The sequence below is a fragment of the Alligator mississippiensis genome, chromosome 8 (assembly GCF_030867095.1).
Source record: "Alligator mississippiensis isolate rAllMis1 chromosome 8, rAllMis1, whole genome shotgun sequence".
NCBI classification, from domain to species: domain Eukaryota; kingdom Metazoa; phylum Chordata; order Crocodylia; family Alligatoridae; genus Alligator; species Alligator mississippiensis.
Genome location: NC_081831.1, coordinates 7870885 through 7894650, shown reverse-complemented (window position 1 = coordinate 7894650; position 23766 = coordinate 7870885). Strand labels below are relative to the sequence as shown.

The 23766-nt window shown below is 47.7% G+C and overlaps 1 protein-coding gene across 1 annotated transcript in view; it reads left to right on the top strand.

The window, feature by feature from the left end:
* Positions 1 to 23766, top strand: part of ANKFN1 (ankyrin repeat and fibronectin type III domain containing 1) — a 108654-nt gene that overhangs the window by 69530 nt on the left and 15358 nt on the right. The window contains exons 12-16 of the mRNA XM_019494366.2: positions 11070 to 11285; positions 13170 to 13336; positions 15177 to 15327; positions 17713 to 17881; positions 21892 to 22058. Coding sequence (XP_019349911.2) covers positions 11070 to 11285; positions 13170 to 13336; positions 15177 to 15327; positions 17713 to 17881; positions 21892 to 22058 — 870 coding nt within the window. The remainder of the gene's footprint in view (positions 1 to 11069; positions 11286 to 13169; positions 13337 to 15176; positions 15328 to 17712; positions 17882 to 21891; positions 22059 to 23766) is intronic.

Here is a 23766-nt window from a genome sequence, read left to right as displayed (position 1 = left end):
CCAAATGCAAAGACCACCCTTGCTCAATAGATGCTGATAGAATTGAATAGAGTTTAGCAAACATTGGTAGGTTTACTTTTTTAAAGCAACCTGCACAATTGTAAAGCAGGGTGTAACAGGGCATCATGCCCTGTTAAGAACTCTTAGAAGTGCTGTAGAGTCCCCTTTATTTCAATCCACTTCTGGGAACAGGCGCCTCTTCACTCGCCTGCCACGTCTTGATATTTCTTTTGGTTCTCAAATGGGATGCTGCCCTAGAGCTTCCCAGATCGGGTCCTCATTCCAGAGGACACCCGGAGGTGAGGAGCTCCTGCCTTAAGGGCTAATTGCATGGCTCCACACGAACCCTACACCATGCCCCATGCCTTGCAGGTGTTACACGACTGTTGTCACCTCTGTTGGGGCCTCGGCCTATTCAGCCCCTGCCCCTTTAATGTGGCTAGGTTGTCTAGCCTAAGCCCACTGTGTTGGACCTGGCTTTGAGGCGCTAGCTCATCTCCCTCCTTTCCTGCCGCTGGGGACCTGGCCCCTGTCTGCTGCACACCTAGGGGCCAGACAGCCTGGCACCATATCTCTCTGGGCCTTGCACTATTTGCCAGGCTCCGCTATGGCTCAATTCTCACTGGAGCCTTAAGCCTGCCCTTGGCAGGGCTCAAGGCACTTATGTGCCTCTGGGCACTAATGAGGCCTCCAAACCTCCACTTTAAGCCTCATCCAAACCTCCATTTGAAACTACAACATAAACACTAAAAACCAAATAATCGAGGCAGCGCACCTGCTTCCCCCTTGGCTCCTTCTCTCTGGGTCACTCTCTCCTGTGTCTACAGAGCTATTTTCTTTTGGTCTCCTGGAGCCTACACACTGCCTCAGCCTGGGCTGGTTGGCCCCCACTGTCTCAACCCAGGGCTTATGTAGCTCTAGCCTGAGCTTGCTCCTAGTCAGGTGATAGTCTCCAGCCAGCTGATCGGCCTGCAGGGCTACCTTTTAACCCAGGGGTGGGCAAAATGATGGATCCAGCTGGCAACTGGACTCCATTTCCCAGCAGCCCCTGCCCACATGGCTGGGGCCAGTCTCCATGGAGCCCCCAGCTACAGCTGTGCTGTGATAGCGCAAGGCTGCGCTAGCAGGGCACACAGCAGGGCAGGGCAGGGCAGGGGGGCGCTCTGGAGCCGTTGGGATCTTGTGGTGGGGGCAGCTTGGTCTGGGGCTAGGGCAGACTGCATGCTCTGGACAGGGGTGTGCAGGCAGCAGATTGCAGCTCTTCCCTGCCTTCAGACCAGACTGTCACTGCTGCAAGGAGCTGGGGTAGAGCCACAACCCACTGCCTGCATGCCCCTGCCCGTAGCATGCAGGCTGCAGATCACAGCTCTGCCCTGGCCTTGGACCAGGCTGCCCCCGCCACAAGATCGCAGCAGCTCCAGAGCAGCTCCCTGCCCTGGTCTGCTGCATGCCCTGCCAGCACAGCTGGCGCCGGTCTTCATGGCAACCCCAGCCTTGCGCTATCACAACGCAGGTGTGGCTGGGGTCTCCATGGAGACCAGCCCCAGCCATGCAAGCAGGGGCTGCAGGGAAATGGTGTCCACTGCCAGCCCACGGGCCAGACTTTAACCCCTGCTCTGGTGGCAGGCTGTGCCCTGAAGACTCTGTCCTTAAAGGGGCTGCCCCGCTTTCTAGTAACAGGGCCAGGGTTCCCTGTTACACAGGGATATAATTGTCTGGGAAATCCTAGAGATTGAGCTAAAACCTACATGTGAGGTAGGTCATTCTCTATTAAATGCTGTATGTCTTAGAACAATTTCTGCTGCAACCTATTTACTTTTTTATAGATCCCCAGGTGGTTCATCCCAGATTAAATTGTATGGAGCTTTTCCATAAGGGATGGCACATAAAAAGTGAGCTACGCATTAAGCATAGAAGGATGTGCTGAATACCCTCAATGGCCAAACCTTGTGGGAAAGTCAGCATGGAAATAAATATGAATGCACCTTTCATTAAGTTCTTAATTGAGCCTGCCAAGATATTGGGGGTGAAAGCGCCTCTGTGCAGAGAGCCAGCATTGAGGCCTTGTTAAATCCTTAAAATAGAGATTAAGTGCGGGTTAAGTGGTGCACAAAAGTTGTGCTCACCCTCGACAGCATAGCAGCAGATTTTACCTTTAATCAGTACCACGTGCAGCACTCGCTACTGATGCCCCAGAAAGAATGGTCTCGTGATTCAGGCACTAGTGTCACCCCTGCAAGACGGGGTGCACTACCTCTGCCACAGGCACTCCATGTGGGTTTGGGCAAGTCACTTCATCTTTCTAGGCTTCTGCTGTTTCAGTAGTCTACAAGACACCTGTGAGGTAGGGAAGGGCTATTTCTCCCACCTCCATTTTTCACACAGGGAAGCCGAAGCACAGAATGGCTGAGGGAATTGCCAGAGTTACATGGGGAAAACTCAGGTTTTCTTAGTTTTAGACAGGTGCTTTACTCAAGAGACTCAAGCAGTAACTGAGCTTTTATAACCTACATGATGGCCTAACACTGTGGGAAACTTTCACGTTATGGGCATTACTGAGAATATCTTTATGAAGCAAGAATATCTTTTATGGGTGATATCTTTTACTGGACTAACTGCATAGTTTGGCTAGACCTAGACAAGCTTCTGAATGCAACATAAGGCAAATTTTATGTGCGTCGACAATGATAGCTGCACAAAAGACCAGCCTTCTCAGACAGCTACCTGTCTTGTTTGATTTCTCCAAAGCACCCTCAACTACATAGAGAGCAAACCTGCTATAGCTTTATTAGGGGACCACCTGCATTAAGAAGCAGATGCTTGTCAGCTCTTTGAGTTGTCGCTTGAGACAGATTTCACTCTGTTTGCCGAATACTCCCTCCAGGGCAGTTCGCAGAGTTTATGTAGCGCATATCCCTGTGGTTAGCTCACTTTCACTTTCCCAGTGCAGATCATCTTTAATAAGCCACTGGTAATAGTACTGTTAAAGTGCATTTTGAGATTCCGTGTAGATTGCATTGCTATTCATTACCAGCAGTGATAAGAGTAGAGTTTCCGGCCCCGAAATATGGTATGTTTGCCCCTGTGGTCTATTGCTTCCCAGCTTTTTGGCAAATTTATCGTCCTAAACGCTTGCTCTGTCAGTTCAATCCCTTGAGGAATATCGGCTTGACACTGATCTGCCAACCTATTAGCAGTATGCCGCCTAATGGGATCTGCCAATGAGGATCTCGATAAAGTGTATACGGTTGAATACATTTTACTGAGGCTGTTAAAAGCCTGACTCCGTAGGCATTCAGGACCGAATGAAAGAGATTGGTGACAACACAGCTGGTGAGAGACTTGATCAGTAGACTCTGAGACCCTGGGGACTGTAATTTTGCCTGCTGTTAGACAAGTAGAGCACATAAAATGCATGGGGTGGAATGGCAAGCCAGAAGGGCTTAAAAACTTTTTGTATCCTGTCATTTGGCAACATGTTCCTGAGTCATTGCAGATTCTTCCATTCTACCTACTGGAATGCGGTTCAGAATCCAGCATTGTCAATAAGAAATGATAGCTATTTGCCCATTGACCTCGGCTTTTCCGTATACTACAACAGTTTTAATTAAAAACAGTGAAAAGATGGCATAATGCCTCCCATCCCTTTCAGTGGGCATGTATATTGCTGTGAAATATGCCCAGCATCATGCAAGTGGCTTTTGAGGACTATCTCTGTAGGCAGAAAAGTCAGAAAGAGTAGGATGTGGGGCTATAGACTTGTACAGTATGCCCTGGAGAGGGATACATAAAGCTAAACTAGCTACTTAAAGCCACTTATAAATGGCAGCCACTGTACTGACTACTTAGAGTGCTTAGTTTATAAACAATTTAATAATACAGATTATAAGTAAATAGTGTCTGCTAAGTGCAGATAAGTCCACTCCGGGTAATCTATCGGTGCAGAATGTCATTAAGTTAATGTTCAGCTATGCACTTCCCTAAACATACAATGTGCTGCATTGTCAATTCAGTTTTTCATTTTAAACAACCCCTGCCCCCTAGCAGCTTACTGTAGATCTCTTGAAAACTCCCAAAGTAGTGGGAATATTTTAAATGGTAAGCATTTTTCTTTAAGACGTGGGAATCTCCTCGGAGGCTAGTCACTGAAGTTAGTGTGCTCACCCCAGCAAGCAAATATCTTGCTCTAGAAAGGAAGGAGGATTTTGACCAAGGTGATTATCATTTTGCTCTTAATTTTTTTTTTTCATTGGCAAAGCTTTGGCCCTTGTATTTGGTTAGGATCTCTTGTTAGTTTGTTTTCATCAAACATACTTGTGGTGTGCAAAGGGAAAAGGCTAGATCCATTCCTCCCCAAGTTACCTTCTGTCAGGAGACATTGTTCATCTCAGATCCACAGTTAGCTGCGCTCGGCATGGATGGGACATCCTGTCTTTTTTTCTTGCTAAGAATAATGTCCATCAGCAATATGAAACTGTAACAGGTGGCCGCTCGGGGCCGGGCTAAAATGTGGCCCGCACACCTGCTCCTGGGGCAACCGCCCGCCTTCTCGCCTGCCATGCCTTGCTGTTAATTAATTAATTGATGTTAATTAGCGGGAGGCTGCCCTTGTACTGCCCCACTGCCAGGGGGCGCTATCTGTGGCTCTGTTTCCTCCTCTACACCGCAGGCCACACCTCACTGATGGAATAGCCGTTGTCCCAGCCTTATCACAATTAGGCCCCTCTTTATCCTCTCCAGGCCTTCCTTCCAGTGATCTGCCCCCTCTCTGGGGCCTCCGCATCCACACTGGGACTTCTCAGTCACTGCGCCTTCTCTGGGGCTTCCAGCAATGCTGCCCCCTCTTTGGGGCTCCCCGTGCCTGGACTGGGCTCCTCGGTAAGGCTGTCCCCCTCTCTAAGACTCCGCAGTAAAGCTGACCCTCTCTGGGGCCTTCTCCATAACACTGCCCCCGTCTTTGGGCCTTCTCAAGTGTTGCCCCCTCCTCTGGGGCTCGCCACGCTCGCCCTAGGGCTTCTCAATAGTGCCCCCTCTCTGGGGCTCGCCACACCCACAATGGAGCTTCTCAAATGCTCCTCTCTGGGGCTGGGGTCTATGTACCCTGTACACTGTGCCCTTACTGGCGCTGGGGTCCCCACGCTACTGTGGGTTCCCTATGAGGCCTCCTCCAACCCCTAATAACCTCACCCAAACCACCGGTGTAACAACACAACAAAACATAAACTCGAGCCTCTTGGCTATAACCTAAGCATAAGCCGCCTGGCTGTAACAACATTGCTCAAGCATCTTAGAGCTGCCGTAAGCTGTACCTGCGGTCAGGCTTCTTCCTGCATCCTGGCTTACGGAGCTCCTGCCTCTCTGGCTGCTGGCAGGGAACTGCCTCTGGCCTCCTGTCTGTGCTTTATGTAGGAGCCAGGCCCTGCCCCTTCCAGTCAGCTGACCTCCTGGTTGCCCTGGCAACCCACAGCTGGGCTCCTTATTCCCTGCTAGGGCTCTTTCCCTGGCAGTTTCCCCTCTCTAGGAGCAGGGCACCTCCATGCTCTGAGAGACACCTCCCCCTCTGAGATCCCGACTCACCGAGGCGGATCTTCACTCTGGTCAGGAGTCGCTCCTATCTGGGGTTTTCCTTGGCTTTTCTTCTAACACCCAGCAACTCGGATACAGGAGGCAGAGGTTTTCAGGTGCCTCTTCCTCGCCTTTTACCCAAGGGCGCACCATGCGGGATTTGTCAGGAGTTACGCTGCCACAGGTAGTCCCCCCACACTAGCCACCCTTGGTAGGGTGCAGTTCCGGCCTATTTTTCGCCTACGCCCTTTAACTAATTGTGAACGGTTAGGAGTCCATCTCTCGGCCGTCCCTCGGCCTTCTTCACTCGCCACTTACAAAGGGTTGACCCCCCCCTCCTCTTTCTTGGCCGCGGTCTTTCTGTTCCTCCTGGCCCCACTTCTTCATACTGCCTCGAGAAGAAATCAGCACTTATGTTCTTAATGCCTGGGCAATGCTTTATCTCAAAACAATAGGGTTGCAGACTAAGGGCCCATCTCATCAGTCTAGCGTTGTCAGTCTTCATGCTCTGTAACCAGCATCGGGGCGCGTGGTCCTTAATTAGCGTGAACCGTCTTCCTAGCAGATAGTAGCAGAGTGTTTCCACTGCCCATTTGATTGCCAAACATTCCTTCTCTATCGTGGCGTAATTCCGTTCTGGTGGATATAACTTCCTACTTATATTTGCTATGAGGCGTTCTTCTTCCCCTTCTAGCTGGATCAACACCGCCCCAACTGCCGCTTCTGACGCATCGGTCCGCACCAGGAAGGGTTTATTAAAGTCTGGAGTATATAGCATAGGTTGCAAGCACAATGCTTCCTTCACTGCTTGGAATGCTTTTTCCGCCTCCGGCGTCCATCTTACTTTGGCAGGGGCCCCCGCCTTTGTCATCTCTGTCAACGGCCCTACTAGATCTGCGAAGTGGACTACAAAGTTGGCTAGCCCCAGAAAAGCCCTCACTTGTTTTTTGATTGGGAGGCTCAGTACCTTTGCAAAGCCTCCACCTTGCTTAATAGTGGTCTCACTTTCCCACTTCCTACTAGGAAACCCAGGTACTGCGTTTCTTCTTTCCCTATGGTACATTTTTTTGGATTGGCTGTCAGCCCGGCCCGTCTCAAGTCTTGTACCACTGCCCTTAGTGCTTTGAGGTGTTCAGCCCATTCTTCAGTATAGATAATAATATCGTCTATATATGCTGCAGCATAACCCATATGGGAGGCCAAAACCCTGTCCATTAGACGCTGGAACATAGCTGCGGCTCCATGTAGTCCGAACGGCATGCGTCGGAACTGGAAGAGCCCCCACGGGGTGGTGAATGCTGTCTTCTCTTGGTTCTCAGGTGCTACTGGCACCTGCCAATAGCCTTTTGTCAGGTCTAAGGTGGAGATGTAGCGAGCTTGACCAATGTTCTCTATCAGTTCATCTACTCTCGGCATTGGGTAGGCGTCAAACTTCACTACCGCATTTACCTTCCGGGAATCAACGTATAGACAAATTTTTCCATCAGGTTTAGGTACTGCCACGATGGGGCTCTGCCAGTCACTGTGGGACCTCCATACGATGACTTTCTACAACATCATTTCAATTTCTGTTTTTATCTGACTCTGTAGTTGCTGGGGAATCCGTCTCCAACTCTCCTGAATCACCTGGCCTGGAGGAGTTTTTATCCAGTGTACCACACCCCGAGCTTCCCCAGGCGTTCCCTAGAACACATCTTCAAACTCCCTGATTAGTTTGGCCGCCTGTCCCCTCTGGTCCTCCGATAATCGCGAGGCCAGTTCTACATCGCCTAGTCCACTTTCCCCTGTCAAAGAGCGTCCTAATTCCAGTTCATCCAGAAGAGAGGCTAGATACATACACTCTCTGTCTTCCCACTTCTTCAGCAGATTGATGTGGTATACCTGCTGCTTCTTTTGTTTGTCGGCCTGAAACACCTCGTAATCCAAGGGCCCCACTTGGCGTATAACTTCATAGGGTCCCTGCCACCGGGTGAGCAGCTTACTCTCCCGGTCCGGTAATAGAACTAGCACGCGGCCCCCTACCTCAAACTTCCTTTCCCGGGCACCTCGGTTGTAATATCTCACCTGGCGTTGCTGTGCCTCTCTGAGATTTCCTACGACCTCACTCCGAGCAGCCTCAAGGTGCTCTCGCAGTTGTATCACATACTGTATCAAGTTCTGGTCTTTATCCTGTTGTTCCTCCCAACTTTCTTTAATTAAATCGAGTATTCCCCGGGGTTGTCGGCCGTATAATAGCTCAAAGGGTGAAAACCCCGTTGAGACTTGGGGCGCCTCTCTTACCGCGAATAGCAAAGGTGGTATCATTTTATCCCAGTCCTGCGGGCTCTCGGCCACAAACTTCTTTAACATCTGTTTCAAAGTCTGATTAAAACGTTGCACAAGTCCGTCTGTTTGGGGGTGATAGACAGCTGTCTTCAGATGTTTAATCCCTAGGGCTTTACTCACTCCCTCGAAGACGCGGGAAGTAAAATTTGTCCCCTGGTCCGTCAGCAATTCCCTAGGGAGTCCTACCCAAGAGAATATTTTCAATAGCTCGTTTGCCACCTTTGGAGCTGATATTGTCCGCATTGGCACAGCCTCCGGGTACCTGGTCGCATAATCTAGTAGTACTAGGATATACTGGTTCCCAGTGCTGCTTCGGGGAAGTGGCCCCACGATGTCCAAGGCTACTCGCTCGAACGGAACCTCTATCAAAGGCATAGGAATTAAAGGGGCCTTTGGGGGGCGCCTCAGGTCTGCTTTTTGGCACATCGGACAGGAGGCGCAATATCTTGCCACCTTTCGCAGCAGTCCGGGCCAAAAGAATCTTGCCCTAATGCGGGCTTCGGTTTTGTCTCGGCCCAAATGTCCCCCCAAAGGGAGTTCATGAGCCACCTTCAAGACAGCTCGCCAGTACCGCCGAGGTACTAGCAATTGTATGACCTCTTCCCCTCCAGGCTTCCCTTGCTCAATTCGGTATAGTAAACCATTCTGTACCTCGAATCTCGGTGTCACCTTCATCAGCTCTGGCCGTAAGACCTCGCCATCTCGTCGAGCCAGGTGTTCTTGTAACGCATAGCGAAAGTCTGCCTCCCGACTCTGCTCTAGCTGAAAATCATCATCTTCCCATAAAGCGGTGACATCCACCTCTCATCTAGCCTCTTCTTCAGGGGGCACTTGTTCCGTCTCTACCACGAAACCCTCAACCTTCTCCTTCGACCTCGCCCTGGCTATCTCCCCCAACAGCTCAGGCCAGTCGCAACCCAGTACTACTGGGTAGGGTAAACACTCGATGACCCCGACTAGCATCTGCCGGGTTCTATCGCCTACCTGAAGCATGACCCTTACCCTGTCGACTCCGAGGGAGTCCCCGCAACAACATTGCACCTGTACCTGATCCACTATCTCCTTTTCTTTTGTCGGTAACACCTTACTCTGCACCATGGTCTGCAATGAGCCTGAATCCAGCATAGCTCGTACCTTTTTTGCCCTCCATTGTTACTTCAACCGTGACCGTGGGTGGCTCATTTCCCACTTCGGGGCCAATCCTAGCTCCATAGCCACACATCCCCACCTGGATCACCGGTCGTGTGTGGATGCTTTCCATTTTTTTGGCTAACAGAGCCTGTTGTCTAGAAGCTTGTTCCCATAGGCCTTGTATTGCTTGCTGTAGCAACACTACAACTTGTGGTTGTAACTCTGGATCTGGGCTAGGCATCCGCCCTCCCTTCTCTCTCTTTCTGGACCCAAGGTTTCTTTTCCTCATACGGCTAAACCAGCGTCCCATGATGCATACGGCCGTACGAAACTTTCCCGGCCAATGCACCATTGTAACAGGTAGCCGCTCGGGGCCGGGCTAAAATGTGGCCCGCACACCTGCTCCTGGGGCAACCGCCTGCCTTCTTGCTTGCCATGCCTTGCTGTTAATTAATTAATTGATGTTAATTAGCGGGAGGCTGCCCTTGTACTGCCCCGCTGCCAGGGGGCACTATCTGCAGCTCCGTTTCCTCCCCTACACCGCAGTCCACACCTCACCAATGGAATAGCCATTGTCCCAGCCTTATCACAGTCGGGCCCCTCTTTATCCTCTCCGGGCCTTCCTTCCAGTGATCTGCCCCCTCTCTGGGGCCTCCGTGTCCACACTGGGACTTCTCAGTCACTGCGCCTTCTCTGGGGCTTTCAGCAATGCTGCCCCCTCTTCGGGGCTCCCCGTGCCCGCACTGGGCTCCTCGGTAAGGCTGTCCCCCTCTCTAAGACTCCTCAGTAAAGCTGACCCTCTCTGGGGCCTTCTCTGTAACGCTGCCCCGCTCTTTGGGCCTTCTCAAGTGTTTCCCCCTCCTCTGGGGCTCGCCATGCTCGACCTAGGGCTTCTCAATAGTGCCCCCTCTCTGGGGCTCGCCACGCCCGCACTGGGGCTTCTCAAATGCTCCTCTCTGGGGCTGGGATCTATGTACCCTGTACGCTGCACCCTTACTGGCGCTGGGGTCCCCACGCTACTGTGGGTTCCCTATGAGGCCTCCTCCAACCCCTAATAGCCTCACCCAAACCACCGGTGTAACAACACAATGAAAAAGAAATTCGAGCCTCTTGGCTATAACCTAAACATAAGCCGCCTGGCTGTAACAACATTGCTCAAGCATCTTAGAGCTGCCGTAAGCTGTACTTGCGGTCAGGCTTCTTCCTGCATCCTGGCTTAGGGAGCTCCTGCCTCTCTGGCTGCTGGCAGGGAACTGCCTCTGGCCTCCTGTCTGTGCTTTATATAGGAGCCAGGCCCTGCCCCTTCCAGTCAGCTGACCTCCTGATTGCCCTGGCAACCCACAGCTGGGCTCCTTATTCCCTGCTAGGGCTCTTTCCCTGGCAGTTTCCCCTCTCTAGGAGCAGGGCACCTTCATGCTCTGTGACAGAAACTTAAGTTTCCAACGTGAAAATTCCACCTTTTGGGCCTCTCCCTTTGCATCTTTGACACCTGTTGCATTTCATGTTGGGATCAAGCCAGGTTAAGAGGCATATCTAGATCTACATCTAGCATAAACCAACATAGCTCCATTGACGCTAATGGGACGGCATTGAGACTAGCACTGAATGCTTTTGAACTTCCTACCTGATAGCCACATGACTCGTTGCATTTAGAAGGAAATTCTGTTCCAGGTTGTACAAGCCAGTGACACTGCTGTTTGGTCCTTCAAGAAGACATTTGGCTCCTAATCATCGGGCTAGTCTTTGCCACTAACCTCCATTTACACCAGCAAGTGGTCTGCTCCCCAGATTCTCCATGCAGCTTGCAGACACAACCAGGGCACAATTCCCTGCTGCATTGCACTGAGTGAAGTGGAGAGAGGGTGGGATTTAAAAAAAAACAACCACCCTATGCATTGAGTGAACTCAGCCCCCAGTAAAGCCAGGGCAAAGTTCAGGCTGACTGTGATGGGAACAGAGCAAAGTTTCCATTCAGTGCTCTGGAAAATGCCACTCTGCTCACATAAGATGGTTAATATTGCCCTTTGTGTGATCCATTTGTTTTCTAGAATTTGTTGGGAACTCACAACTTGGGCAGAGTTTATTACGAACCGATCAAAGACAGACACGGCAATATCCTGATAGTTACAATACGAGAAGTGGAGACTCTCTATTCGTTTTTTAATGGCAAATGGATGCAGATATCCAAGCTGCAAAGCCAGAGGAAATCCCTTTCAACTCCAGAGGAGCCAACGGCACTAGACATCTTGCTCATAACGATCCAGGTAGCACTTTGCTTCACATACTTTATGCTGTTAAATTTTTAAAAGCCTATGACTGAGCATTGCTTTATGGAAAAGTTCTTTAGAATTAGGCCCTTATCCAGGGCCCATTAAAATCAATGGCCAGGCTCCCACTGAGAGTAAAGGCATCCATTGCCTTCAGTGGGCATTGGGTTGGGCCTTTAGTATGAATAAAAATCTATAGAACATCTAGACTTTAAAGACCTGCTAGAGAATGATACGTTTTTCCATTGGTTTTTGGAGCCTAGCTGTAGAAGCGTATAGCAAAAAACACAATGTTCCATTAAATTATCTAGGATAGCCCCAGGTGCCCACAGGGGCACCTATTATTTTCTGCACTCTATAAGTAGTTTCTACGTTGACTGTGAAAACCATGTTTGCTTTTGAAATCTGACAACCTCACTTAATGGCTGTTGCTATAAGGAGCTAAGAGTTCTCAATTTCCCCTGCCATCAGTCCCTCCTAAATTCATTCCTGACCCATCCTCCCATTAGTTTTCAGGTTAAATTCTTCTCGGGCTTCTAGGCTGGATTGATGTTGGAATAATGGGCTAATCCTGGAGGGTGCCTAGCACACTCGATTCTTATCCCACATCAGTGGGATTTGGGGAGTTCTCGGCACTGGGCAGAATCACGTCTATTAGAGATTCATCCTTCTATTGCATTATGCACACAAATCAGATCAAAATCAATAGAAGTTTCTGACAGTAGGGCGCATCTCAAAATATCTCTGATCTCTAAACCTAACAGATCACAAGAGTCATTAGAAATACTTCAAGCCAAGTCATTGCCTTGCCTCTCTCGTTAGTTCAATTAAATATTGACTACTGTGGCTAATTAGCATCACTTTCTTCTCTGCTGTCAGGTACCAGAAACTGACAAGTAATCAGGTTACAGTTTGGGGTAAGTTAAAAGATTTCCAAAGGGTAATAAAATATACCTGGCCTACACTAGACTTACGGCTTTAAAATGTGTTATAGGTGCAGAAAAATCCCAATCTGGGCAGAAGTTTTATATTAGGAAACCCCAAATACAAGTCTGATCAGGTTTCCACAGAGATCCTAGTGGAAAAAATTTTTGCCCTAATGGCTTACACATTCCTATCTAATGCCCACCCTTTCTTGTGTTACTTGTTTAATCGTCATGTGGGTATTTTGTTCATGAAGTGCTTGTGAAACTGAGGATCTAATTGCACCGGTGAGAGCCAAGCATAGCACTGGCAGATAATTTGATGGTTCCAAGGGTGAAGGCATAAAGCCAGGTGGCTTAATCCTCACCCGTTGCAAAGGCACACATTACTCCGGATGGCAGTCAACTTCATTTATAAAAACAGTCTTTGGGGAAAGCTATAAATAGCCCAGTAAATGTCTCATGGCTTCAGTACACGGACCCTCAGTGCCAATTCTTTCTAAGCTCTTTCTGATGACAAAGACCATTGTATTGAAAATGCCGCCAGTCACTCGACAGTAAATTGTGTTTTCTGCTAAACGTTACATCCTTCATTACTGATGCATACAGAGAACCATGTAGAACAAGTTCCCTAGACGCTTTACCCAGAGCCCAGACCAGCAAACACAGTCTCAACACTGCAACCTACTTCTTGTATCAGGTGAATAGTTGTTTCAAAGGACGGTTGTTTCCAAGCAGTGGAGCTCTCCCAGCATCTCATCCAGTGAAACAATTACATGTGTGCTTGACCTCATGGACCAGTTTCCCCTGGTGCATCGAGGAGAACAACTCCACCCCGAAGAGGGGTTTGCTTTGCTGAACTGGCCTGCTGTAAAAGCCATTAGTTGCTTTTTTATTCCAGACCCTTCCCCTTGTGCAGGACAAAAAAAATCAGATTTTTGTCTCTCTCTTCAAACAGGACATACTTTCCTATCACAAAAGAAGTCAGCAGCGCCTCTCTCCCGGGTTGTACCTGGGTTACCTTAAACTCTGCAGCTCTGTCGATCAAATCAAAGTTCTTGTCCTGCAAAAGCTGCCCAACATCCTGTGTCATGTTAAAATACGAGACAACAGCAACGTTTCCAAGTAAGTGCCTTTTTTTTTTTCCCAGTAAGCCTGAAGCAGTTGCTTGAATTGAAATAATTTTAATCCCAAGTGTGTGAACCACTTCTGTTTGTGTGGGAACCCAGTGTGAAATCCACAGTATAACTAGAACCAGAAGATGCAGATGCCTAAATGTTAATACTTATCATCATAATAGTGTTGTCAAGAATTGTACAGAATTAAATAGGTAAAACATGAACTCAGAGACTGACATCCTGCAAGGCATTGAGACACCTGGCTGTGAACTATAGAGGCATTTGAGCACCAAAGCATCAAAGTCAGCAGAACGACTCGTGTGCTTAAAAGTAAGCATGCGCTTACATGATCTTCTGGATCAGGACCAGGGACTTTAGCGCCTTGTAGGATCAAGCCCTTGGAGTCTATTATTTACTTATTTCTGAACTGTACTGCACATTGCTTATCAACAGTCTGCCAGGATGGCGGTCTACTCATTCCAACAAAGGGTCAAATTCTCCTCTCTGCCATAACCGGGTAACCCCAGTCAATCTGCTGTTGGCTGATCTAGTATATTATCATCACAGTTTAGTGCAAGCTGTGTACTAATGAGATCATTACCGGTTTCAAATGTGCATGTGTTCATGTCCATCCCTCCAATACACTCAGGGCTTCATCCAAAGCCCACACAGGTCAGAAATGCCATCCACTTCCAAAGGATATCCCTCAAGCCCTAACACCATGATCTAGGGAGTCTGCATTCAGTGCAAGGGGTCTCCAGAGCAACTAAGCTATCCATGCCCACAGATGTAGTCCAGCACCCGGTGAGTTCAGTGACAGTTTTTCTACTGACTTGCCAGAGGCACTGGATCAGGGTCTGTGCGTGTGTTATGTAGGCTTACAGGAGGCTGAACCCTCTGCACAGTGATACCTTCGTTGTATCTAGCCTCTTTCTGTCCCTAAAAAAATAGATCAGCTACATGAGGACTGAAAGCTCATGCTCAAACCAATGCTATCTGCTCTGGAACTGCCATGCTTTGGGATGGTATGGGGTTTTGCTTTTTCCGGTTGAGACTGCCAAGATCTCGTGCATGGGGCAGTGTATTTTCTTTTCTTTTCTTAATTTCATGTGATTCCATCAACCAGCCGAGAATATGGTGCAGTTCAGAGGGCAGCTGGATATTTATGTGGATAGCAGAAATATCCAGAGCACAGTAGTAAAGGCTAACAACAATTCTGGAAGCAATATAAAACCTCATGCTTCAGGGTTTAAAGCAACCTCTAACTACTAAGGATTAGGACCAGCCCTTTATGTAAGGGTAGGTTATCCTCACATCTATTATCCCTCCTATTGTGAGGTTTTTGTGCACCTTCCTCTGAAGCATCTGGCTGCTGTCAGAGATGGAAAACTAGACCCTGGGTTTGAAAATTCCTGTGCTTATCGGATCTAGGGTTGAAATCTAACCAGAGACGGGGAGGACAGGAGGCAGAGATAAAACTGAAATCATCATTGTATACCACTACAGTCCATCCAGTATTTGCTTTTAACAAGGTAGTAGAAGGTGCAGACTGGAGTGCATGTTTGGGGGGGAAAGGCTTACTGAAATATTTCAAAGGGAAATGTGTTGATTCTCAGATGCTAGCAAGAATGCTCAACTTGATGCACGTGTTAGAGCAATTAAATAGGATGCTTTTCAAAATTGGATGTTTAACTACAAACGACCAGGACTGGATAATTTTAGAACATTTTACTATATGAAGATCAGCAGAAAACTATCAGCAGATCCCAAATGCACGTACAGTAAAATTCTTCCTTGCGCACTGAACTTTTGTTTTATTTCTAATTTTAACTTGACTCAACATACAGAGATGAGTGGGAATGGATCCAAACCTTTTCTGGCTCAGAATCTGTGGAAAGTATGGATCACGCATCAGACTGCCCTACTCAATTGTTCTTCTATGAGCTCCAGATGGCAGTGAAAGCACTCCTTAAACAGATCAATCTACCTCTACACCAGGTATTATGCTTGGTGGTATTTATCACTTTTTTTTAAAAAGCTGCTGCTTGGGAAATTGTACGAAAGCTAAAAACCTATATATTTCTACAAGGGATTCATTGTTATTGTTGCAAAAGAAAAGCAAGGGAAGTTTAATTAAGGCTACTTTGTATGATGGGAAGAGCTCCTTCAGGAAAGACTCTTTTTCCGGATTTATGAAGGTATAGGAATAAAACTGTTCACACGGGCAGCTATTGAATAGGCATCCAGACTTACATGTATAGAAACCCTTTTTCATGCACATCAGGTAGTTTGGAAGCACTTTTCCCCAGCCAAGACCAGTAGGTATTTGCATGTTCCTGCAAACCCTGGCACCTGCCGGTCCTGGAAGTGCAGATAAGGTGGCCTGTTGAAAACACCCACTCCAGCGTGAAACTCTCTATTAATCCTCTCCCACCCTGTGCAAAGTTAGTGCTTCTGCAAATGTAGCTCGTCTTCCAGACTGAAAGTCCTGAAGACTACAGTCCTCCATCACCTGACCAAGGACATGGTAGGTGGGAGCAGGTTCCAGCTTCCCTGCAGCGTCTGTGAAATCCCAGCTCCGCTGAAGTCAACAGCAAAATTCCTATTGACTTTCATGGGGCCAGGATGTCGCAGGAAGGCCCTCGGAGGTTATGAGCAAACAATCAAATTTAAGTGAGTTCAGAGAGGCTGAGAACTTGCTGCCGAACAAGTCATAATTTGTGCCCTCACTTAGCCCATGGGAAGCGATCCGTTGCAGGGGAAGCTGCTCACTTAGCACCGGGTAACTGCACGCACACATAGCCGCCACGTTCCAGGGTAAGTCCCAGCAGTCTGATAACTCACGTGGATCAGACGTCCATACCCTCCCGCTGCTCTTTCAAGGGGACTAAAAGAAGCGGTGAATCAGCCTTGCACTCCTTGCAAGTCCTGTTTACACTGTTCAAGACGTGTAGCATGGCCCCGTGGCAAATGAGAACCACGTTCCCCGTTTTCAGTGAAACTTGCTTCATTTTGAAGAGTTGTGCTTAAGCCTGGCTCAGATGTAAAATCTACCAGTGCAGTCTTGCTCTGCCCAGGCAGGATCCAAGTAAGAGCCATGCAAGGCACTGTTTGTATGCTGACACGTTGCCAGCCGCACTGATGTCAAGGGCATTCAATGCAGGGCTGCATGCTAATGCATCCTTGCTCAGGGTTAGATTAGCAGCCTTCGCGCCAAGTCACTTCAGTTAAAAATTGTGGGGTCCTGCTGAAATCAGTGACGTGCACAGGTGGTGTAAGTCAGCGTGCAGTTTGTCCCGAGTGCCTCCACTCAACCAGACGTACAAAAAACCAAAACTCTTGGTTCCAAAATGCTACCTTTTATTAGACCAACTGGAAAATGGCAAGAAAATTGTCCTTTTCTGCAAGCTTTCGGGAATCAAAGTCCCTTCGTCAGGCTCTGGGAAAAGTGTAGATGGTACAAGATGGCAAAAAGTCCCCATAGGTTAGAAATAAACTTCATTTTTGCACAGAGGGAGCTGAAGATGGAAGTCTGTCCCTCTGAGTCCATGAGAGTGTCTTTGTGAGCTGTGTTGAGTAGCTCTTTGATGTGTTGATCAGGTCGGATTCCTTCCCTGGAGGTGTCAGATGGTAGGTAGGGAGGCAAAAAAACCATGCCCTTAAACCCAGGCTTAAGTCCACCACCAACCCATGACATGCATAAGCACATCCTTGAAAATTAAACATGTAATGTCATCAGGACCTTATTTCTGAATTAGGGACCTTGATTTTAGATTCACCCCAAGTACTTGGGAAATATTATTTGCAGCCCTTACTTCGATTGCAGCGGTACCTCGGAGGCCAAGTCACGGTCCAGACAATTGCAGAGCAAAGACAGCGCTTTACATCGTGGTTACAGAAAAGCCTGTAGCCACCCACTACATGTGCCTTTTCTCTTGCTGCAGCACTTGTTAAATCTTTTCAGTGCCCTGTTGGGGGAAAGCTGCATATTTCTCTTAACCGACTCTAAATTGAATCTTAAAGGTTTTTAATTGAATCCATTTTCATGTTTTCACATAATTATACAATCATAATCTTGAAAAGCGCATGGCATGTGATCATTTTCTGCCTAATAAGAAACATAAATGTTGTTTTCGGGGGGGCGGGGGTTGTTTATGTGTGTGCATTGGTTTTTTTAATGTGGAACATTGCAGCTTTAAATCTGTATTTTATGTAGTGACATTAACCCGCATTTAAGCCTCCTAATATTTATGTTTTATAAAAATTCGGAGCTTGATGTCGTGCAAATTTTCTTTAATGTTTTATATCATTGGGAGTGTTGTTTGTATAAGTGCCATGTTGTAATTCTCTCCCGTTCCTTTCCCTGCGCGTGTCCCTCTGTAGGCTAAGCACTTCCGTCTGTATACACAGGAGGTGTTGGAACTGGGTCACAATGTCTCCTTTCTTCTCCTGCTCCCCGCCTCAGACGACGTCTGCACTGCCCCAGGACAGAATAATCCTTACACCCCACACTCAGGATTTCTTAACCTCCCTCTTCAGATGTTTGAACTCGGTATAGTAGCTTGCTTTACCTCGAAATATTAACCCAGCCTCCTTATAATAAAATCACAAAGTTGTATCTGTTTTCCCTCTTGTCCCAGTGGAGAGTCAATAAATCACATGATCGCTTTGGCAGCAACGCTCCCGAGAACTGTGTACAAGTTACAGAGGGAGCAAAGCGGCTGGCATTTCTGCTGTAGCCACCATTATTGCCATGCAAAGCATAGAGCGAGGAGCATAGTTATCAAACACATGCCTTCACGTGTTATGCAGGACGATGTTCTTTAAAAGAATATGGCCCATTCGATGCCAGGGATGACCTGATGAAAACAGATGTGTTAAAATTTTTAAAAGTCTTTATTCTGAAGTAGGATTTGCATCATCTTGGAAAAGGTCAAGGCAAAGAGCTGGTGGTTTTATGTTGAAGAACTAGTGCAGCTTTTTACTTATAGACGGTCCCGCTCCATGGGAGCTTTGTGGAAGTACGGGGCTAAATTTCCCAGATTACAGGCAGCTGTTTGCTTTTCAGCCTGCAGAAGTGGCAGGCCCAAAATGCAGTAAACTTCTTAGTGCTATGAGACTAATATCACTGTATACTGAAGGCACTGGACAGTGACTCTCACCTGTAACTGCATGGCAACCCGTCCAGCTTTCCTGCCCCACTGCTGGCTGGAGTGGCATTCGCAGGAGCGCGAGCTCCCGCCTGGCTAATGGGGAAGTGAAGAGGTAGATGTGCTTGCACAGCCCCTGAGGTCTCTGTCCCCGCTTTGCCCCAAGAGAAGGATCTAGGAGGGACCAGAAGGAGCGCCCAGTGCTTTTCATGGGGCTGGGACAGGAGAAGAGGGGAAGCTGCTGAGCCTGACATATTGTACACAGCCAGGGAGGCAGGGGCCCTGTTTATTCCCTCTTTCTCCCCTTAGATAGATTTTAGGGTCGGAAGGGACCTCGGTAGACCATCGAGTCCTGGGCAGGAAAGAGCGCTGGGGTCAGACAACCCCAGCCAGGTGCTCGTCCAAGCCGTGCTTTAGCTGTGTTTGCTGAGGCGGAGAGTCTGGGGGGCTGTGGAGGAAAACTACTATTCGCTGGGCTGGGGAGATGGTGCCTTGTGTTCAGCGATGAAAAGGGAAGGTAGCACGAGATGCAAGTTTGGTGGCGAGAACAGACCGTATGTGAATGAAATGCCTGGTAGCTGGGATGTGGCTCTGTGCAGTTGCCAAGGCAAAGACCCCCATTCCCAAACCTGCCTGGGGCCCAGGTGAGAAGCCTGATTGCAAAAGATGGAACCCCTTGTACCTGACACTGTACACCGCAGATCAGGATAGTTTTAAATATATCCCTCGATTTTAAGGGTGCTTTTTTTTCCCCCCCTGCGTGAAGCACCAAAACCAGGCTGCAGTCTGCAGACCTCCTTCTCCCCATTAACCTGTCACGGATTGCTGGCCTGATTTATGCGATTCACACCACGAGAACACATCTCTACAAACGGCATTTATTTTCCATCGGAAATATGCAGCGCAGCTCGTGGCCCAATGCTCGCTGGGCCACGGGTGTCCTGCACTTGATCAGCTCTCCTGCGTTTCAGTGGGTCACATAGATTTGCATGTTGGCAATCTCAAAGGTAGAGATTTAAGAGTGCACTTAGTTGCACAGTAGAAAACGGTGGTGAGCTATGGCCCAGTTTCTGCATTCATTAAAAGCATGTAGTGAACGTGAATTAGGATCATGTTTTTCAATCCGGCTGTGTACAAAGGAGAGTCTAGCAGCAAGCTAGCAGGAGGCAATGGGTAAGAGTCCAACCATTTGAAATCCTGAGATGGCATTTAATGCCACTTGTGATGCAGAAACGGAGGAATGAAGAATTCAGCCACAGGTTTCAGATGCTTCTTAAATTGCACTGTGGCCTAAGGCAGGAGAAAATCTGGCAGAGCATAGATGGATGAGGATGAAAAAAGCCTAGGCACTGGCCATGGGAATGGATGGGGAAATGTAGACAGTGCACTTTGCTGCAGGCAGCAGGACAAGGGCGATATCTAATCTGGCAGTCTGTGCCCACCTCGCTCTGCACAGTTGGGCTCCTGGGAGCTGGAGTGAGGCAGAAGGAACAGCACTGAGAGCTGAGCTCTACATTTGAAATAAAATAAGCAGTCCTATGGCCATGCACAGGTGACATTTTCTATCTGATTTATTACTTCTGTATCCCCAATGTTCTATAAAATGGCTGTGATTCACATCTAAAGTATTAGAAGCTTCCATTCCCCATTAGCTGGCGGCTACCAAATGCATAATTGCCTAACCACAAAAGACTACGTTGAAGCAACATTTGTTAAAGTAACATTAAAGGGTCTGACTTAAAACCACAAAGGCTAGAAACTCCAGCACTGAAGCTGAAACCGCGGCTGTAATTCACTCAAGAGTGCACCACATATGGCATATCTACTGGAAGACCACACACTATTCAGACTAGATCTCTGCATGACCAAGGCGTAAGAGCGGAAAGCTGAGCATAAGTTTCTCTTTCAGCTCTCACGTCTTTGGGGTCCCTTCACTCAGATTCGGTCTTTGTTGGGGTAGCAAAGTTTTTATGGCTTAATTTCTATTTTGACTATCATGTTACATGCACAAGAGAGAGAGATGCCCTCTTTTATTTCTATGTCCATGTTTTGGATTGGGTGCAAAGACCCCTAAGATGTGCTAAGCTACCTTGGTACATAGTTAATAACCCAGACTAAAGCGCGGACCGACCGGTACCAGCATTAGCAAGCCAGCTGCCACTCAGAGCCATGACAAACCTGTGCCCAAGACTGTGTCAGTGAATGGGAACATGATGGTGTTTTAATGTCTGGTCTCCTTCATCCAGTTTTAGGGCAGGCTTATGCTTCAGACTGCAGTGTGGTGTAGAGACCCCCATGAGCAGCCTAGCTTTGAAAAGCAGGGTAAATCAGCCTACCCGACGCTCTGTGCTGCTGTGGGTAGACCGCCTCCATTGCGTCCTCATCAGGGCCTCCATTGAGCCCTCATCAAGGCTCCCCAACGGAAGAGTAGGACTAACGGTCATGAATTGCTAGAAGACCACTTTAGATTAGGCATAAGAAAAAACTTCTTTACAACTCGAGTGGCCAGGGACTGGACTATAGTCCCCGCAGAAGTGGTACAATCACTGACTCTGGAGATCTTCAAAAAAACACCTGGACGCTCACCTTGCTGGGGTCATCTGACCCCAAGCGTGGGGCGGCTGGACCTGATGATCTCAAGGGGTCCCTTCCAGGCCCTAATATCTATTAAAGTCAGCTTGAATAATGCAGATTGCAGTGTAGGCAGCCCCCAAGGGTAGTATCAAATCTTCACTAAGCGAAGCTTTAATTCTGGGTTCCCTTCTCTCTCTTTGCATAAGCAGGCAGAAGATGATATGTAGTGAAGGACATACGAAAAGCTTAATCCACTCAGACTGGCGTTTTCTCAACTGTCTTTACTGCATGTGAATTAGGGCCCTTGCGTAGCCCAGCTAAAGCGAGGGTAGCCGCACTGCAGGAAAACCCCCTCGCTGCCACGTCTGGGCTGGCGTCACCTCTCCGTGGCACGTCCTTGAATTCTCTCTCAATGGGGGGAACTTGTCTTGTTAACACCTGTTGAGGTGCCCTTGGGCCGGCCACCTTGAGTTGAGGGTGTTGATCTGTGGACGGGACCAACAACTTGAGGTCCAGCTCAAATTAACTTTGTCGTGAAAGCAAGCCCGCGGCTGTGTAGCACACCGTGCGTGCCAGGGAAACGCGGAGTCTGGAGACAGCCGACAGAGGTAGATCCCCAAACAGGAGCCGTTTGTCGGACTATATGGGATGTCAGTGCGGTTATACCAGAGTATGAACAAAGGGAATCCAGCCCTTGTCACTTATTTCTGCCTGAACATATTCTATCAAGGGTTTTAATACGTACGGTTAATTAGAACTGGTGTTGAGAAAGAAAGATTTCAGCATTTCAGGACCAGACTATAACACTATTTCTTTTTTTGCTCTGCCCTTTTCACAGTTCATTTTTGCTGTTACAAGGAGAAATTTATTAGTCTGTATTGCCGCCTTTCTGCTGTCATAGAGCTGGACTCTCTGAAAACCCAGCAGTCCCTAAGGGAAGCAATTTCAGACAGTGAAGTCGCTGCAGCCAAACAAAGACACCAGCAAGTGTTAGACTATATACAGGTAACAGTCTGTTTCTGACTAGTTCAAGGAGACTTTTTAAGATGTTTCTCAAAAGTGGCATGGAGCTGTATGGAAACTCAATGGACAATTATTCACAACATTATTAAAAGACCACTTGTGTCAGAAGTACAATTTTGTTTTTATGAAATCCAGCCCCACAACATGATTCCTTTGGTTTGTTGCTTTTACCACAAAAAAAAAAAACAAAAACAAAAAAAACCTCACAAAAAAACAGGGAGAGGAAAAAAAAGAAAGCGAGAAAAATATGGATAAAAATCAAGTGATGGTTGCACTAAAATGCTATCAAGAAAATGTCCGAGTTCTGGTTCTAAGAGTTCTCTCTTCCACGCGGGCAGCAAGCCTGAATTTGCAGTGTGGCTTCTCTCTCTTTCAGAGGATGCTTTTTCTTTTTTTCACTGCCAGGTTGCAAAGACAAAAAGAAAATGAAAAGTTCTGGCAATAGCATATGCTTTATCTAGAGATTATTGGCAATGAAAATGATCTGGATAGAGTCTTCTCCAGTGACATCCCAAAGAAGAAAGCAGGGGCAGGTTAGCCATCAGGGGTTCTTTTATGTCGGGCTTGGCTTTTGCAAACCATTTGGTCATTAATTCTACCAGGGTGCAACCTCAGCACAATGCTGGCTTTGCACTGAATCTACCTAGGGCACAAATAATCTATACAGCCTTTATGATCTTCTTTTGGGGCCGACACTAATTAAAAGAGGGGCTGAGATTACTGTTTGACCTTCTTTGAAGGGCTTTTGTTGCAGGCACATATATGTGCATACCTGTTGGCTGTGTTTCTGCTGTCCCTTGTCCTGTACCCAGATCCCCCTTTGCATTGACTCCTTGGAGTTGCTATGGGGCCTTGCATGGCGGCACGTCCTATTGTGCTTCTGCCTCAGTTGTTCCCCCTCAACCCCGCACTCCATCAGCCGTATGAATCCTAGTGCTGGAGGGCTTCAGGGTGACTTTCACCCTTCGTGCAAGAAAAAAAACAGATGTATATTAATTGCATGGGCATTATAGACATAGGTATTACACCTCTGGGGTGTTTCAATTCCTAATCGAATTCTCAGGAAAACACAGGAGAGTATTTCAAACCTCAGGGTTTTGTACTGAATGATTGTGACAGTGTATTAGCCTTGTCAGGTTTCCTCTCAAATGAAAACCATCTGTATTCTACCTATTGGCAAAAAAACCTCTCAGCCCGCCACATGGCGCAGCCTTCAGTGGCAACCACAAAACCGCAAGAGCATTTGTGTGATCCCAGATCTAAAACAGTGTTGAAGTCACTACACAAACCAAACGTTGTAAAGAGCAAAGGAGCCTATATAAATGCTGTTCTGAAAAGGAGTTGGAGGGCAAGCAAGAGCAAAAATAAAATAGTAGATAAGGTACTTGGAGTCCTAACCTGCACGTTAGACAGAATGAAAAGGCAAACGTGTACTCGAGTGCCGATGCTGAAATTGCAGCTGAGTTATCGTGTATACAGTGAAAAACTTCAAATACTCTAAAGATGAAAAAGACGCCCAGTTCATTAAATATGACTGGTCCGTTATCCTGGGAGATGCTTTACAATGGCATCAGAGAGAAAAGCAATAGGATATGCTTTTTAATAAAGAAATTAATCTTTCCACATGCAGTTTGGAGATGAGCTGCAGTATTGCCCCTGTGATTTTCACTGTGCACATTTCATACTGCCC